General features: G+C 41.9%; 1 protein-coding gene across 4 annotated transcripts in view; it reads right to left on the reverse strand.

The window, feature by feature from the left end:
• Window positions 1-4686: 4686 nt before the first annotated feature.
• Megf11 (multiple EGF like domains 11) overlaps window positions 4687-16477 on the reverse strand; it is a 205303-nt gene continuing 193512 nt past the window's right edge. For 2 of the 4 annotated variants that reach the window (XM_026384875.2, XM_077799504.1), the window contains 3 exons: window positions 11411-11467; window positions 5462-5668; window positions 4687-4847 (listed from right to left, as the gene is read on the reverse strand). In XM_026384875.2, coding sequence (XP_026240660.2) covers window positions 4687-4847; window positions 5462-5668; window positions 11411-11467 — 425 coding nt within the window. Of the gene's footprint in view, window positions 4848-5461; window positions 5669-11109; window positions 11200-11410; window positions 11468-14018; window positions 14121-14708; window positions 14776-16477 lie in introns of those variants that run through there. The other 2 variants (XM_077799502.1, XM_077799503.1) reach the window with 2 other exon arrangements.

The raw sequence follows: 16477 nt of genomic DNA on the forward strand, positions 1-16477 counted from the left end.
ATTTCAGGTTTCCATGTTTTCTCTTACACAATTTTCTGTGGGGTGGCAGGAGAGGGGAGGGCATCAGAAAACAGTTGGTTAGGAGGCAGAAGCTAGAATGAGGATATCTGATAACTGAAGTTGAAGACCAGAGCTTCAAGCTTCCATAGGTTTGGGTTGGACCACTACTCAAGTCTTTCTAGCTCTCCAAGTCTGGGAAGAAAATAATTAGCGCCCCAGTGGTCATCAGAGCCCTCTATCCCTGCCTTTTAGTAATCATCACATTATTAAGATCCACAAGGGCAGAGAATATGTTCTGCTTATATTTATATTCCTAATGTCTATTCTGCACTCTCAACCCTGTGTCAGAATAATTAGGAAAGGCTATCTAAGAGTGAGGGAGTCTAATCTTAGGGTTCATTCTGGTGTTGTTTGGGGAGCTATAATCTGAGAAGTGCCATTCAGTTTTAAAATATTTTATTAAAAATCATACAGAATTATATATTACAATCTTATAAATATGTATTTACAATAAAATATTATACGAAAGCATAAATACTAGTATAACAAACCCCTATATGTCTGTTAATCCCATCCCTTTTTAAAAAAAATGTATTTTTAGTTATAGGTAGATACAATACCTTTATTTTACTTTTATGTGGTGCTGAGGATTGAACCCAGTGCCTCACACATACTAGGCGAGCACTTTACCTCTGAGCCACAATCCCAGTTCCCAATCCATCCCTTCTTAAAAGATATTTTCTGTCTTCTGTTGCCACTGATTATATAGGCTTCCTCTGTCTTCCCTCTCCTTCAGATGAATGACTAACAGAATGTATTTGGGGGGGTGGCGCACTGATCCACATCCCCAACCCTTTTTTAATTTTTTATTTTGAGACAGGTTATTGCTAAGCTGCTAAGTTGCTGGGGCTGACCTTGAACTTATGATACTCCTGCCTCAGCCTTCTGATCTGCTGGGATTACAGGTGTGTGCCACTATGCCCAGCCAGAATGTATCATTCTTGAATCTTCTATATTGAGTACATAAATCTGTAGCAAAAGTATGAGGAGAAATTTAAACTTTTTGAATCATTTATTCAGGTAGCTATTTTTTAGCATCTCTATTTTATTATAAAATTAATCTAGTTTTAGTTGGATACAATACCTTTATTTTATTTTATTTATTTTTTAGTTGTAGTTGTCAATACCTTTATTTTTTTATGTGGTGCTGAGAATGGAACCCAGGGCCTCGCACGCACTAGTCGAGCGCTCTACCACTGAGCAACAATCCCAGCCCCACAATACCTTTATTTTATTTTATTTATTTATTTTTATGTGGTGCTGAGGATCAAACCCAACGCCTACCATGTGCTAGTTGAGCGCTCTACCGATGAGCCACAACCCCAGCCTTCAGAAAGCTATTTTTTAAAAGTTCCTAAAACAGATGCACTCAGAGTAACTGAACTGGATGATCACTTCTACCAGTGGAAACTTTTTTATTGAATTTATATAAATTAGGTAGCCCATAACCTTGCCCTTATTCTATTCCATAGAAGTTCCCCTGTGCCTCTGGTGCTAAGCACAAAACGTGATTGTTGTCTTTGAGTACAAATATTTGGAAAAGCAGAGAAACCCTCTACTATGATGTGTATAAGATTTTAAGTTATTTTTGACATAAGAATATATTGCTTCTATTCATTACTTTTAATGTAGAGACTCCCTTGTTTAAACAACCTTACTTTATTTTCAAGCATCTATTGAAATAATTTTCACTCTTCCAGGTACATAAAGTGACCACATAAAATGTAGGTTAGTTTTGCCCTTAAACCAAAGTATAGATTATAGACACATTTTCAATTTGCAACACCACAGTAGGCATTCTTGTTAAATTAGTGTGAGAAATTAACTTTATTTTGTACAAGGTACAATCCCTCTGCACAGTGAACAAATATATTACAAATCTGTGGTTTAAAAAAGTATTGCCATTTAATAGTATCTTTTATGCTATTGTACAATAAATTGTTTCTTCCTATTTATTTGAATTGTATGCATATCATTTTATTTGATTGAAAATGGAGTTTCTGAAAAATAATCGAACAGATCTTTCCAAATCACCAATACAATGTACAGTGCACATGCTTAGGCTGACCCTGAACCTATTTGTGACAGTGCTAGACAGAAGCTATTCTAACATTTTCTCTGTAAGATTGAAATGTCTTTTACCAGTGACTCCTAGATATGTGAAGGTGGTGTTGTTACCATAGATTAATCACATCCTCTGCCTTTTGCTTTCTGTATTGCCTGACTTGAGCTGTATTACATTGCCTTAAAAAGTCATAGAATTCTAGAGCTGAAGAGCTGGTAGAGCTCCCTTCCCACTCTGCTTCTTCACTTTTTATGCATGGGGGATAAAGGAGCCCAAACAGGCAAGTAACTTGACAAGAGTAATACAGAAGTCTCAACTCAGTGCTCTAGCCATTTCACCTCCTGCTGGATACACTTGCCAAGGGGGCAGTTTGCAGAAGAGAGATGAAACTTGAACCTTGAGTGATGCTGCTTATTTGCAGTTTGTCAGGTAGCAGTTATTGCACATGCAGGATAAGGGAAGAAGATAAAACTTGGAATTGAGATGAAGTTTCTCCTTGCTGATTTGACTTTGCCATGCTGCTTCATCTTTGCTTGACAAAGACAATTGAGCACTTTGTGGCCCTAAAATACTGAGGTAAGTCTCATCTATTATTTCTTTCTACATATGTATGAGAAATATTTACTTGGGTCTACAAAGTAATTTTCTAGTATTTATATTTTAATAAGGCTTTTTTGGAAAGTAAATTTTCTATTGCTGATCACTCGCTCCCATGCACACATGCAGCATTCATGTAAGTATTATATATTTTCCTCTAACACTAAAATTTGTTTATGCCTTGAGAAGTGGGGGAGGGGGATTTACTCGTTTATTTTCTTGCTTTTGCTGATTATTGCCCAAACTAATGGGTTCTATGGCAGACTTCCAATTTTTATCAAGGGTTTTAGAACTCCAACACAACCTGTAGCCATATTCCAGCTTTGCAGTCATTTAGATCCTTTTCTTTATACCTTTTTTTAGAAGTCCTTTTTACTGGTTGTACAGCTATCAGAGAATGAAGTGGAATAGGGGTGAACATTAGCTACCACAGTTTGCCTTTTCTGTTTTGAATTCTTATAAAGAGGTTCTCTGTAGGGCTTAGAAGCTAGTTCCATTGGAATTATCAGAGCCTTCTTTTACCTACATTCATTATTAATGGAAGATATAGACACATTTGACCACTGGGATCTGGAGCATTAACTCATTGGAATAGATATTTGGCCATCTCAGTAGGTTGTGATTTTAAGGTAGAAGCACTGCATAGCTTCATGTTCTGTTTACTAAAAAGTCTTTACATCATATTAAAATGACTTATAGTCCATTTATCTTATTTAGTTTCATCAAAAAGCATAATGTATGTTAAGCAACATAAACTTGCTGTATCCACATTTGTCTAATTTCCTTTTAGATTCTATACTGCAAACTCAAGATTTTTAACTGCTTGAAATCAAGTACTTTTGTGAGTCAAGGAGTGCCAACTAAATTGGGAAAGCCAAATAGCCATTTTTAGGGATACTTAATTTAAAAAAAAAAACATTTTTAGTTGTAGATGGACACAATACCTTTATTTTTACGTGGTGTGGAGGTTCGAACCCCTTGCCTCACACATGCAAGCTAAGTGCTCTATCATTAAACTCAACCCCAGCCCAGGATATTTAATTCTCATCAGTCTGTGACTACTTACTTAAAACATTATCTCACAAAGCATAATGTCAGTGCTCTATTTCACATGGAATAACTTGGGTATTGCATGAACTAAGGCAATATGACAAGGCCAGGACTGACTTGCATTGTTCCAGAACTTTTAGTTGGCAAAATTTGGCAAAGCTGGCCTAGAGATCATTGTAGATTGAAAGAGACAACTGCACTTTGGAAACTAAATTTTTTTTGTTTTTCTTTCTTTCCTTTTTTTTTTTTTTTTTTTGGCCGATTATCACAGGGCTGTAAAGAGAAAGTTAATTTGTGTTTATTAAAGTCTTGTTTTTAAAAATGGAAGTTGTCAGAATCAGATTATATACTACTGTAATCATGACTGTTGTGACTTGATGGACCAGACGTATATGTACAGGTACTTTAGGAATGGTATTAGAACAGTTCATATCTATGTACTAATTATCTCAGGTAGAAAAACAGATGTTGATGGAAATAGCAGCCAAAAATACAATACATTTCAGGTGCTTTAAAGTAATCCTCTCCCCTCTGCAGTCCCCTTTTCCTCCTAGGAAGGTTTACAAAACCTATTCTACATGCTTTATAAGCATCATGTTTCAGAATATTAAATATATATGTATAAATGCTGTATTTAGTTGAGGTTGATGAGTAGTGGTATCTTAAATGTTTTTTAAAAATCTCATAATCCAGGGCATTGGGGGCTGGGGTGGGTAGGTGACAGGATTTGCCTTTGTGAACAGACTTCCTTGAATAGTTACCCCAGTCCCACTCGGAAGCTCTTCTTTAGTTCCAGGTGAACTAATATGCAGCTGGAGTCAATCTGTACCATTATTTCAAGTCAAGGGATTGTCTTCTTTCAGAGAGTCAGAATATTCAGCAGAGAACACTGTAAGAGAGAAGCTTATCCCTCTTTAAGACTGCTTGTCCTGGGAGGGCCCATTGGCAGGACTCTGTCTTACTGGGAGAAGGTCATAATGACCAGGAATATGGCTGTTCCTAGGTAGGTCGTATGGATTCTGGACATAGCTGGAGTTATGACCGCGGCCTTCTTGGACCACACTGACTGTGGGCTCTAAGGAATATAGTGAAAAATGAGTTCAGAGAACAGATTAGCTTTGGTTGTCTTGTTGAGAAGGAAGAGAGTACTATTTAACTTGGCAGGGAGAGGAGCTAGGGGTTTATAAATCTATGACAAATATCTGAGGATAAGAACTGAGGCTTACTCAAGAGATGGTAAACCTAAGTGAATGTGCTGTCAAGATCCCACTCTCTGGTCAACACCAAGAGACTTAGGATATCCAGAGGTAGGGGTCTTATCAAAGAGCTCAGGAACATAGTTTAAACTGGGAGAAGATAGAAGAGGGCAACTTAGAAATTTGCAGATGTCCATTCTGATTGTTTTCTTTTTTTGGGATTTGTATCCACCTCAGTTGAAGTGCGTGGACCCATTCCCCATCCCCACTATTTCTGCTTCATATTAGTTCTGGTGTTTTTTTTAAAGCAGAGTTACAAGAATTTGATTTCCTGCGTTAGAGGGGAGGGCAATAGTGGGTTCACTTTGGATTCCTTAAAAAGCAACCAAAGGAAGGGTGTATTGTCAAGACAGGGTGAGTAGAGAGGGTTTGTTTTTACTTGATGCTGTACTATGGCCCTGATTTCACTAAGTTACTTATTTGAGACACCTACCAACTTCATATATATTTTTATTAGATGTCGACAAGGTTGGCACATCTGTGTACGGAGACCCCCTGTGCACAGGCGACTTCATTTCTACATAGCTGCTTTCTGGAAGCTTGCAGGTGAGGATGGGTGGGTCTTTAATTGTGGCATAAGGGTTTTCACTGCTGTTCAAGGAACAGGTACTAGAACTGCACACGGATTCTTTCATGTAATCTGCAAGGCAAGAGAGATTCCTTAGGACAAGCAAGGACATAAGTAGTCATTTAAGAATCAGGAACATAAGTCGTCATTTAAGAATCAGGCTGCAGTTGAGTTTGTTGGCCATCAGGAACCTGAGGCTAGAAAAACCTATGATAATTGAAGATTTATTTATTTATTAAATGTCTCGAGGTAGTCTTTCCTGGGTAGGTAGAGTTCTTTCTCAAAGAAACTTACATTTTGGAGGTTAGGAAAGTATTTGTTTTTAGTAATTAGATACTAATTTAAGACACCCATAATACACTTTCACATACAGTTTTTTTTTTTTTTTAGTTGTAGATGGATACAATACCTTTTTTAAAATTTATTTTTATGTGGTGACAAGGATCAAACCCAGTGCCTCACACATGCTAGGCAAGGGCTCTACCTCTCAGTTACAACCCCAGCCCTGACGTATAGTTTTGAGAAGTAATATTTTGCATTTTGTAGAATGAAGGCCCAGAGGTCACAACTAGAAACAGCAGTGCTAAGACTTGAATCCATGCCTTGGCACTCTTGGCCTGTGTGTTTTCTGTAATATCGTTCTGAATTCTTTCTGATGATTAAGAGGCTTCAGTTCAGAAGAAGCATAAAGATGTGTTTTAGCATAAGTGTCAGCAATTTAGCAACCTTTGGGTGGTAGACTAGCAGTATCCCTGCCTTTCAGGAGCTCCTGAATACATAGTTGGGTAGATAAGTATAAAAAGTACCTCAGTCTCAAAATAGACTTTGGGAAGTTCCTGTTTTCTAGCAAGCTTGCACTGTATCTTCCAGGGTTGCTTTCTCCAGTTCTCATGAATGCTGAAACCTATTTCAGCAGTATCGTCCTCTGACACTAGAACTAGTGCTGTCTTTCCTGCCATCTCTCAGTTGCCTCATCTCCAAGACTTCAGGGTACGTGCAAACTGGCTTCCAGTCATGAAACAAGGGAATTGTAGCTCCACTGGAGGAAGTCACTGAGGTCTCACAGGGAAAGGGGATTTCCTCTTTCAACTGCTACACTATTCCCTTTTTGGTGAGGATTTCTCCCTCCTGTAGATCATCACAAGGGAGGTAGGACTTGCCTGGAAAAAAAAGTAGACTATACTATGTAATCTGACAGCTCTGACCCTCATATGGAAGGCTTTGGCAGATGGGGAGTCTAGAAACAAATACTGAGTCACAGGTCCTTGATACTAAAGAGTGATTTAAGAGGACTTTCAGCTCTAAATTTCTATGAAAGATAGTAGGTGATGAAATTCTTTCATAATCTTTCACTAAAACCCCACAATTTACATTTTAGATGCTGTTTATCTATGCTGTCTCTAGCTTGTGAGATTATTGAAAATGTTTAAAGTGAAAGTGATATAACTCAAGGGGTAACTAGATGTGACTTGGGCCAATGAGAGCAGAGCACTCCATGAGGCAGAAGGTGGTGGGATGTGTGCCACCACAAGTAGTCTTTTCTCAAAACAGGTAATTGGTTGGGATGGGATTTTTTTTCCTGTTAATTTATGCATCTGTTCTGCAATTGTTTGTTTTCTCAGGTAACAGTTCCTCAATCTCATACAAAAGTACATTTATTCATTTGTTCCTTCAGATGTTTACATTGCTGGATGATACAGATATTACTGATAGAGTGATAATTATTATTTACTCCTTCCTCTGCCTAACTGCTTATGATGAAATTGAGACTTACAGTGAGGAATTGAGTTCCCCAGGCTCATACTGCTTCAGTAGCAGACAAATTGTAGAGTCAGACTCAGAATACTTTCTGCAACTAGAAAGGGATGTTTTGGCTTTGTCTTAGATTATGACTTCTTTATAGCATATGACCACAGAGAGAAGGAGAAAACATTCTTACAATATAACGAGCAGTCTCAGGCAATTTCAGCAAGGATTAAAGAAAGGCTGAATAGGCCCAACTGCTGGTGGAGGATCACTTGGGGAGAGGTGGCTGTGGGTCCTAGATCATGACCTGCCCAATCCCACATACAATTTGCCTCTCAGTAGGTGCTTTGTTTTATTGATACAAAGAATGGTGGTAAATCCAAGAAGCCCAAGATGGCCCATGGGTCCCAGTGTGGATTCTCTACTTAAACAGCCAATGAGTAAGGCAACATGACTCAGGGCTTTTTATCTGGAAACTGTGTATTATTTAAAGAAAGGTTATCACAGCTGTCTTGGTTATCACAGCTTGGTTATCACAGCTGTTCTTTTCTAAGAATTTGAGGAATAGCGATAACTCAATTTGTGTGGCACAAATTCCTTTTGACACTTCTCATATCTTTCTGTGAAGGAGACTGAGCACAAAGGAATGTTGTTAATATTTTGAAAACAAGGAAACTGAATCCAGAAAGTTTGTTACACAATGTTTAATGTTAGTAAGTAGTTAAGTTAGGACTCAATCCCTGTCTTCTCTGATAACTGAGCAGGATGTTTTTCCCTCAGGACATCTTGTTATCCAGAGCTCCTGCCCTTATCTCTAACTGTAAGCGATCTGCAGATGCTTTACCTTACTGTGGACAAGGAATACCTTTAAACTGGGGCCAAACCCTGCTGAGAGAAAAAGGCTAAGCTGTAAACTTGATGCCTCCTGTGGGTATCCCATGATCAAGCTATGGTAGTTGGGGAGCCTTGAAATTCAAGCTCAATGCCTAAAAGAGATCAGCTAGCCGGTGGTATCTCCTTCACATTTTTGTTAGAAAGTCAGGGCTGCTTTCAATATTTGGGGAATAAATTGATTGCTTTGGAGCAGGACATGTACTTAAATCGATAAAAGAGAAGTTTGGGTTGGTGGGAAGGGATTAGGCTCAGATAGAGGTATCTTCCATTTAAGGGCCAGAGGTCAAGACAAGGGATGTAGAACTGCATGAGGATAGTGGGGAGAGTATGCGTGTGTTAGGTATTACTCCATCTTTGCTGGGAACTAGAGGATGAGGAAGAGCAAGGCAAACTGGAAAACTCTACCTCACAAAGCTACTCTCCAGCTGAGTTACTCACCTGCTTGCAAGAAGGGAGTGCAGGGGAAGGGGAAGAATAACCAGTTGCTTAGATACTTCCTCATCTTTTTACAGCCCCACCCCCACCCAGTCCATGCCCTTTGGGTATTTTGCAAAAAAAAGGGGAAGCTTCAGCCAAGGCTACCCAAGCTCTGGGGAGTCACTCCTCTGGGGCCTTGTAATTAGGATCAGAATTGAAGGCTTGGTCTTTATAAGTGACCTGGCATTTGCTCTCATTAACTCTTACCTCTTCCCAAATCACATGTGATCAAGTATCATCACAAATTAGTAAACTAATCATCCTTTTATGAGGAAGCACAAATTCAGAGAGAGGAAATGGCTTTCCAAAGCCACCTCGAGAAGGGGAGAGAGAAAAGCATTTAGCAGTAAAAGTGGTCTCAGCCCCAGGATGAAAGTGGGTGCAGTTCTTCAGTAAGTAACAGGAAAAAGAGTGGGCACAGACCGAATTAAGACTGGGAATGTTGGAACTGGAAAGGGCCTTAGAGGCGGTGCTAGTACAACTCTATTCTTTTGAAGAGGAAGAACTCAAGATCCAAGACATAGTGCTGTGACCTAGTCGGTACCACACAAGGAAAAGAACCCAAATCTCTCAATTTATAGGCAAGGGCTTTTTTCCATTGTGTTCAGAGAATACATGGATTCTTAGCAGTTCTGATTTCGTTTTGCCCTGTAGTTTTAGGAAATGATTTAATTTGTGGTACAAACTAGTTGTTAATTTGGGGTTTAACCAAGAAGGATTTGTTTCATGTCTTTTGTAAGTATTTCTATAAAGTTTTGAACCATGACATTTAATTTTTCTCTTTGTGAATTCTCTTGTTCAGATGTGTTGGTCCCCAACACCTGCTGGTACATTTGCCTACACAATTCTTTTGTCTTTAGTTTAAAGGATGATTATAGCCAGAGTAGTGAAACAAAACCTGACTGCCTGCCTGCTAGGGCCTTTCATGCATTCAGAGGCTCAGATGTATGATTCTATAAAACAGGAATGGAATGGTGCCAAAGCAGAGATTCTGCTTTCCTCAGCTTTGTTTTACATTTATGGTTTTGAGTCTAAAAGTAGCTACCTTAATCACAATGCACAGGATGATAAAGGGCACAGGAAAGTTGTGCTCTCATTTATTAGCATCTGGGCCTGTCTGAGCTTATTCACATTTGAGTCATGCATATTCTCAGCACTGAAAAGGCCCTTAGAGACCTTTCTGCCCAATCCCCATGTGTATTTCAGAAAACAACTAAAGTCACAGTAATGGAATGGACAGCTAGCTCTCCGTCCTTTCTGTTTTTTTTTTTTTTTTTTTTCCACCCTGAAATGGTGTTTGCTTCCATTTGGATGGTTTTTAAGACAGAACTTTTAGAAAAATTGCTAGTCATTCTCGCAAGGAAGTAGCCTGGGTCTGACCTCCTGTCCTTAGATAATTCTCTTTGGCTTTGAATATTCTAATGATGATAGTCACTCACCCTTAGTGTTCTCTTTCTCAGAACATGTTACTTACCCCCACACCTGCCCCTTGCTCACCCCACTTATAGTAACCATCACCATAAGAGCTGTAGCTCTCACTTGGTTAGGAGATGGTTGTATCTTGGGGCTAAGTCTGAAAGGTCAGAAAAGTAACCTGGGAAATGGGGTCAGTCTAGACCAGTGGTTTCTAAATGGTAGTTGGATAATAAGCTGCTTAAGGATACCCTGAGGTATCAAAAATGCAGAGTCTAGGACCCCCCCTCATCTACTGCCTCAGAATCTCAGGGAAATGGTATATGAGTACCTGCAGTATTAAACTTAACAGATGATTCTGGTGCAGAGCTAGATTTAGGGTATCCATTGGGACCTTTACTGTCAGTCATTAGCATTAGCTCTTTCAGTTTAGCTGAGACTCTTCTAAACAGACCTCAGAGACAAAATGACAGCCCCTTTACATTAGTACAGTGATTATAATATGCAAAAACATTTCCCATCTGTGGTTTTATTGGATACTCATGATAACCTTGTTAGATAATAGGAGAGGCATTTGACAAAAGGATACGTGTAATTATCCCAATCTTGCAGATGAGGAAACTGAGCCCTGGGGAGCTCACAGTTAATAGGTGACAGAGTTCCAAAGCCCCTTATTTTATATGTTCTGGCATTTAAACCTAGGACTTAGTCCAGGGGCAGGACTTGACCTTTCATTTTTGGCTTCACCCATAGACTTCCTAGAGGTAGTTATCTGTCTTGCATTTCCTATGTGTTAGGGTACTCTTGGGAGCCGAGATCTCTTGAGGTAAAATGCATACAATATTAGCACTGGGTATCATTTTCATCCCTTATGCCCCAGAAAGGCAGCAGGTGCAGGGTGGCGTTCTTCACCAGCACAACAGGAGGCCCCTGGGGCAGGTAGATTGACTTTATTTCAGATTTTATTATCAATTTAACTCATACTAATTGGTGGGATAATGACGTTCTACATTTCCGAAGACATTTAGTTGGCATCTATATAAAACCCACAAGCGTTTGCTAAGCAGGTGCAACTGAAATCGAAAGATGAATTCATTATTATTATGATTTCTCCTCTTGGGCAGAGCTACCCAGCAGCCCCAGGTCCTGTGGCCTTTTAATTTTTGTTTTAAGGGAGTGGATTGAGATATGCAGTTTCTCTCAGGCAGAATTCCTGGTCATTTCAGATCTGTACTTTCTCTTCCTAAGCCCTTTGTAATAGGACGTCAGGATTGGATACTCTACCTTTGAAGCCTTTGTCCATAATGTATGTGTTCTGACGTCTATCCATTCCACAAGCACCTGTGTAAAAATAATATAAGGGAAGAAAATACGGGGGTGAGGTTTATTTAGACTGCTTATGTTCTTACTCTTTTTATTTACCTTTCTCCCCTAACCAAAAAATAAATAGTTATTGGTAGAAAATTATTCTGGGCTTAATCTACCCTGAATCCGTTTGCATGTATAGGAATTCTTAAAAGGCTCGAGGCGTTAAGGTGTGCCACAGCGCCCCCTGGCACACTCGGTCTTAACCCTTTAACCTTCACCTCAGGAGAGTGCCTTTTAGGAGGTAATAAAAGGCAGTTCCGATGTCACATGCAGTCACTGTAAGTGAAGTTCCAGGCTCCAAAGGTACAGGATAAGAAGAAGCAGGACCAGTTTTTAGCTTGAGGGAAGGATGTAGGATAATCCAACTCTCCTTTCTGTTGGATTTTGGAATGGGTTAGAGACAGTGTTTCTCACATCTCTCAGCTCTGGTCTTGCCTATCCTCTATTGAATCCAAGACTCAATGAGGGGAGCCAGAGGGAGGTACACAGATGGATGAGGTTCTTGATTAGTCATCTTTATAGGAAGTATAGTAATACAGAACCATTCTCTCAGTTACCCGTTTTGGGGGGATGGGCCACTAGTATATAATTGAGATTTATTTTTGAAAAGTATTACTGGTGTTTTTCCAGCTCCAAGAATTTCTTTCTCCCTTTTGCTGTCAGTTTTTTTTCCTAGGTTCCCACAATGCATGGTCCTGATCCTTAGGCAGGCAGGACATAAAGCTTCAGGGACCATGTTTGGGTTATTTTGTCACTGCTGATCTCAGAAAAGAACTGGTCTAGTATTTCTAAGTTGGGACAGTAATAACTTTGGCTCAAAGTTAAAGCCACCCGTCCCCAGCTTTTTTGGACATTATATAAAGCAAGGCATGCAGCAGGTGCTTACTAAAATACAGTGTGACTCCACTTAACTATTCCCCTGTTTCTGACACTGAAGACCGACCACTGCTGCTCTCTTCCACAGAGTTCACAAGTTGAATTTGCAGGGTTTCATTGCTGTCTAACTGCTGTGTACACATTACTGAGTGATACAGCAGAACCAGGCCCAAGTTTTTCTCAAGTTGGCCATTCTTCTAAAAGGCCTACAAGCTGTGCCCTGCAGAAACAAGGCTGCACCAGTCTTGATATCAGTATCTAGTATCAGACTAGCACTTTTTACCAGACAAGAGATTTCTTTGCCCCAACTTAAGGAGGGTGGTTAGGCTGTTAATTTTTTTCTTTTTTTTTATAGAACAGAGCCCCAAAGAGTGGCAGAGACTTGCTTAAGACCATACCAGCAAGTGAGAAGTTGAGTTGCAACTAGGGCCCAGATATCCCCAACTGTTCTCTCCCATTGACCACCAACTAGCCTGCCTGAATGTAAGCTGCCAAATGACAATATGTGGTGCTTGGCTATGTCCTGACATGAGCCCAGAGGATGCTCTCATGTGGAAAGAGATATAAGGTGGTGGTGGCATGTGTATTGGCAGGGAGGCGTAGTTGGTAGGGTTATTGAGTGTCCCAGCTACTCTCCGGGATACCCATAGTCAAAAACACAGCATCTGTGGCTGGGATTGTGGCTCAGTGGCAGAACGCTTGCCTCGAATGTGTGAGGCACTGGGTTTGATCCTCAGCACCATATAAAAATTCAAAACAAAACAAAACACAGCATCTGGATATGGGTATAGAGTACTTGCTGCCTATGCAGGCTCAGTAGGTGGATGAATTGAGAACTTTTGCTCTTTCTAGTGCTGCGGGACCCAGGACCTTCAGAAGTTGGTAGAGCTGCTTGATATCCCTTGAGCTCCTGAAGCCAGCTGGAACTGAGGTTGGGCCCAGAGTTGTCCAGTGTCTTATGGCCCTGCCCCAGGGTGCCCTAGAAACCAGTCTGTGAAAACACAGTGACTAGAGAAGATATTTTCTGGTCATTAATTTTATTCATTCCTTTGATACCTACTTCTATAACTCCTACCCCCATGCTCCTATTTTAGGACTTGCCACATTTCCTTTTTGCACCTCTCCCAAGCTACCAGGTTCAAGCTTTATATATGAATACAGAGGGCGTTGGTTGACAGAGCCTCCCTCAGTTTCCCCAGATTTCTGCTCTGCAACCCTATCCAGTGATCTGGGAATGCTTAAATTTGCCCTTGGTGGGTCTGGGGTCTCTAGGGGACTTTTGGCTTTTTGGTCAGAGAACAAACTCTGTTACCTGCACTAATAGGGACTGGAGAATTCCAAAGGTGTCACCATCCCCAAGCCATTTTCCATTTCCCAAGGGTTGCATTTTATGGGCTACAGGGAGTGCAGTTATATTGAGTCCTTTCCACCTAAAGCAAGCCAGGTTTGTCCACATCTACTGGCCATGATAGAAAAGATTCAGACAGATTGCCTTCTTAGGGCTGGGCATTGGATTGGCATTGGGAAGGAGGGGAAGGTTCAGAAGCAAGACTTCTGGGGCCATAGGAGTGGCTCAGGTAGGGATGGGGAGTAGATCAGGGGCTGGGTCTGGTCTGAGAGGGTGGAGGGTAGGTCTGGGGCATCTGACCTGGCGAGTGTGGCTCAGCGTGGTGGCTGAGGTGTCTAAGTTCAATGTAGAAGTCCTCGGGCGGGTACCTGGCCTCCAGGGCACTGATCTGGAAATGGGAGTCTAGTGAGAGGAATGACAGGGAGGAGCCATTATTTCTGGGGCCTGGTGTGGTAGGAAGAGGGGGTGGGAAGTATCTGAGGAGGCAAGGGTCAGGGTGGAGCAGCCTAGAAGGAATCAAGGCCTCAATGTGTAAAGTCCAAAGGGGCCAGGGCTGATGGAGCAGGGTATCTGCTAGAGAGCCAAGGCCATCTGCCTTGTTTCCCCCATACCTCCCACCTCCACCCCATACAGGGCACAGGGAGGAAGCCCTTGAAAGGAGCACTTTGGTAGGGCCTGGGTCAGACAAAAGTCTTTATCCCAGACGGTGAGCAGACCTTTTGCTTCCATCTAGAATCCCCATATTCCAGCCCTACCTGTCTTCCTTTGTGGTCCCAGGGTCATAACCACCCACTCCTTATAATCTGTTACAGAAATTAAGGGAGTCCTGGGCTTCATTTGCTTGGGTTTCTCCTTGTCCCATTCTCCCTGGGGCAAACTGTGCTCAGGACTTACAACCTTCTCCCTTTGAGCTGGGTTAGGGCCCTCTCAACATGGAAGAAGAAAACGATGGATCATGATGAGGGGAACCAGACTGAAACCACTACTGACCTAACACGTTCACATAGCTGTAGGGGGTCCAGCCTGCTGTGTCTCTGTCAAGGGACTTGTTACTGAGCTGTTTGGAGAGTAGGAAAGCCAGTTAATACCTAGTTCCCCCAGGTTCCCTCCCCAGCCGTCACTTGGTTCCACCTCAGCACACCCACTCCTGTGATGATTTTGGACTCAGAGGGGAGGGAAGTACTAAATGAGAACCAAAATAGGGTCTTGAGTCACCATATTGTGGCTGAGGCCAATGGGAACAGAACATCCCCCGTCTACACTGTCAGGTTGAAGTTATAGGATTCCCAGGCTCTTGTGGCAAGGGAGAGGGCAGGAGCAGGGCCTCCCAATGGCCAAGAAGGCTTGAAGCAAGTAAGCGCCTTTCAGGGGTAGGGCTAAGCTGCACGAAAGGGGCTCTGGAAGTGCCTCAACTGTAACATGAGGCCATTGCCACCACAGAGGTAGGTGTCAAAGCTGCCCACAGTGCTTGCCACCTGACCTGGGACGCATGATAGTCTCCCTTTCATATGACGAAGGGAAAGCCTCAGAGCAGGAAGTCTGGAGGCTTATGTTCAATTCTCCCTACACCTCACAGCCACCCTTCATATGAGGCAAGCATGTTATCCTCATCTCACACACGGGGACCTGAGTTCTGGCTTTGAGCTTTGCTTGAGGACACACAAGGAGTCAGTGGCAGAGCTGAGTCTAGAACTCTGACCTCAGCTCCCAGTCTGGTGTCCTTTTGATGTTGCCATAGCTTGTTGCTTCTGCTATATCCCTTTCTGCCACATTGAGGGGTCCTTGATCATGTAGAAGCACTTGGGGATGAGGTGAGATGAGCCAGAGAGTCAGAATACCCAGTAGGGCACTCTGCAGTAACTTTGGCCCCTTTCTGAAAGGTGCTTCCTTGTAAATTGAGGCCAAGAATGCCATTGTCTTTCATTTCTAGTGTCTTTTGCCTCTAGCCTGATGCAGCCTTGGTAATGTGGTCTCCTACTGGGAAACTCCAAATTTTCTTAAGATCCCAGCTACTCAAACAAGTCTAAAGGTAAAGCTGGGAACAGAGGTCTGAACAAAAGGGACATACACACAAAGTGGCCAGTGCTAGTGGACTATGTGTGGGGTTGATGGCCATAGACTTTACAAGGGGGCCTCCAGGTACCCCACATGCAGCACTCCTGTTCATAGGAAAACAGGCTGGGAGGGGTTAGAGGATGGTGCCTTGACTGGTTGCTTGAGGCTGTACAGAGTCTTTGTTAGCATTGCTGTGGGGTTTAGGCTCTAGTACTCCCAAGTCTGTGGACTGGTGGTTATTCTTCAGGGGGCAGACAAGGAGTGTGGAATTCCTAGAGCTCCAAGTCAGTGGCCTGGAATATGAAAGCTATGTTCCTGGCCCAGAATGGATGTTATAGGAAGCCAGGAGTCCTGGAACTGCTCATTCCTCAAAATGGCTCTGCTGGTGTGTGTGTGTGTGTGTGTGTGTGTGTGTGTGTGTGTGTGTGTGTGTGTATGTGTACATGTATATGTGGGCACATACATAGGTGTCAGGAGGTTTGTAGCATGAACCCATTATTCCTTGTTCTTGGGTCTATTTGTCCTCATTCTCTCTCCCAGTGCCTGGTCACATACTAGCACATTAAGGGGGCACACTACTATTATCTATAAACAGATGTACTGAGACAGCCCTGCCCAAAGGCCTGTGACTAAGATCATCTTGCTGTGCCATCAACCAGGGTTTTGCTGGGAGCTGTCAGGGAAGGCCCCATCCAGGAGAGTGC

Source organism: Urocitellus parryii, chromosome 6 (genome assembly GCF_045843805.1).
Source record: "Urocitellus parryii isolate mUroPar1 chromosome 6, mUroPar1.hap1, whole genome shotgun sequence".
NCBI classification, from domain to species: domain Eukaryota; kingdom Metazoa; phylum Chordata; class Mammalia; order Rodentia; family Sciuridae; genus Urocitellus; species Urocitellus parryii.